Source organism: Eimeria tenella, genomic scaffold, assembly GCF_000499545.2.
Source record: "Eimeria tenella Houghton genomic scaffold, Eth_scaff1960, whole genome shotgun sequence".
Classification (NCBI taxonomy): Eukaryota; Apicomplexa; class Conoidasida; order Eucoccidiorida; family Eimeriidae; genus Eimeria; species Eimeria tenella.
In genome coordinates, this window is record NW_013541802.1 from 401 (window position 1) to 1685 (window position 1285).

Consider the following 1285-nt stretch of genomic DNA (forward strand, 5'->3'; position numbering starts at 1 on the left):
CTGCTCACCTGAAGTCTCTGAGCCACGCTGCGAGCAGGCGAGGAGACACTTGAGGGGCAGCTGACCGTCGGCAGCACTCCTGCGCATAAACCCTAAACCCTAAACCCTAAACCCTAAACCCTAAACCCTAAACCCTAAACCCTGACCCAGCAACAGCTCTGGCGTCTTGAAGCGTCTCGCTCGAATAAAGCAAAAGGAGCTTAAGCCCTAAACCCTCAGGCCAGCGAACAGCGAAACCCCTAAGCCCTAAACCCTAAACCTTAAACCCTAAACCCTAAACCCTAAACCTCGATATAAAGAGCCAATGCAGCTGCCCAAAGAGGACCAGCAAGACACACAATGAGAGGGACAGAGGCAGCAGCGGAGAGCAGCAGCAGCAGCAGCAGCAGCAGCAGCAGCAGAAACGGCAGCAGCAAGAGCAGTAGCAGGAGCAGCAGGAGCAGCACAGCAGCCAGAAGCAGCAGCAAGAAGAGCAGCAACACTCTCATCGTCGGCATAAGCAGCAGCAGCAGCAGCACAGCAGCCAACACCAGCAGCGTGAGCGGCAGCAACAGCAACATGAAGAGCAGCAGCACCAGCTGCTGTTGCTGTATATGTTGCTGCTCCTGCTGAGCGTGTTCCTGCTGCTGCCGTATATGTTGCTGCTGCTACTGTGCAGCAGCAGCAGCAACATAAACAGCAGCAGCAGCAGCATGGAAACAGTAGCAGCAGCCCGCATAGCAGCAGCACAAACAGCACAGGCTGCAGCATGGAAAGAGAGGCCACAAGCAGCACAGACAGCAGCAGCAGCAACCTGGCTAGCAGCAGCAGCAGCAGTACGCGAAGTAGCGTCAGAGTAGTAACAGCACCAGCAGCAGAACAGCAGCAGCAGGAAAGGAAGCGCGAGCAGCAAGAAGATCTGAAGAGCAGCAGCAGCGTAAACAGCAGCAGCAGCATCGTCGCAAAGAGCAGCAACAGCATAAGTAGCAGCAGCACGAGCAGCACGAAGAGCAGCAGCGGCACGAAAATCAGCAGCGGCAGCAACAGCAGCAGCAGCAGCAGCAGGCGCACCGAGAGTGGCAATGACGCTGAGGAGGCCGTCTGCTGCTGCATCAATTGCTGCAGCAACAGCTTCATCTGCTGCTGCTCCGTGGATTTTGGAAAAGACTCCGGGAAGATTTAAAGAAAACTCAAAAGGAGACAAACAAATAAAATTAATAAATCTTTCCACCACGCAGGCCACTGAGCCTGCTGCGCCCTGCAGCAGCCCCGCACGCACCCTTGCTGCTGCTGCTGCTGCTGCTGC

General features: G+C 55.7%; 1 protein-coding gene across 1 annotated transcript; it reads left to right on the forward strand.

The window, feature by feature from the left end:
• Window positions 1-339: 339 nt before the first annotated feature.
• On the forward strand, window positions 340-1162 carry ETH_00042960 (uncharacterized protein; the record flags this gene model as incomplete). The annotated part of the gene is made up of 2 exons (XM_013374141.1): window positions 340-537; window positions 659-1162. 2 exons carry the CDS (start codon window positions 340-342, stop codon window positions 1160-1162), a joined length of 702 nt encoding a protein of 233 aa, XP_013229595.1.
• Window positions 1163-1285: the final 123 nt, after the last annotated feature.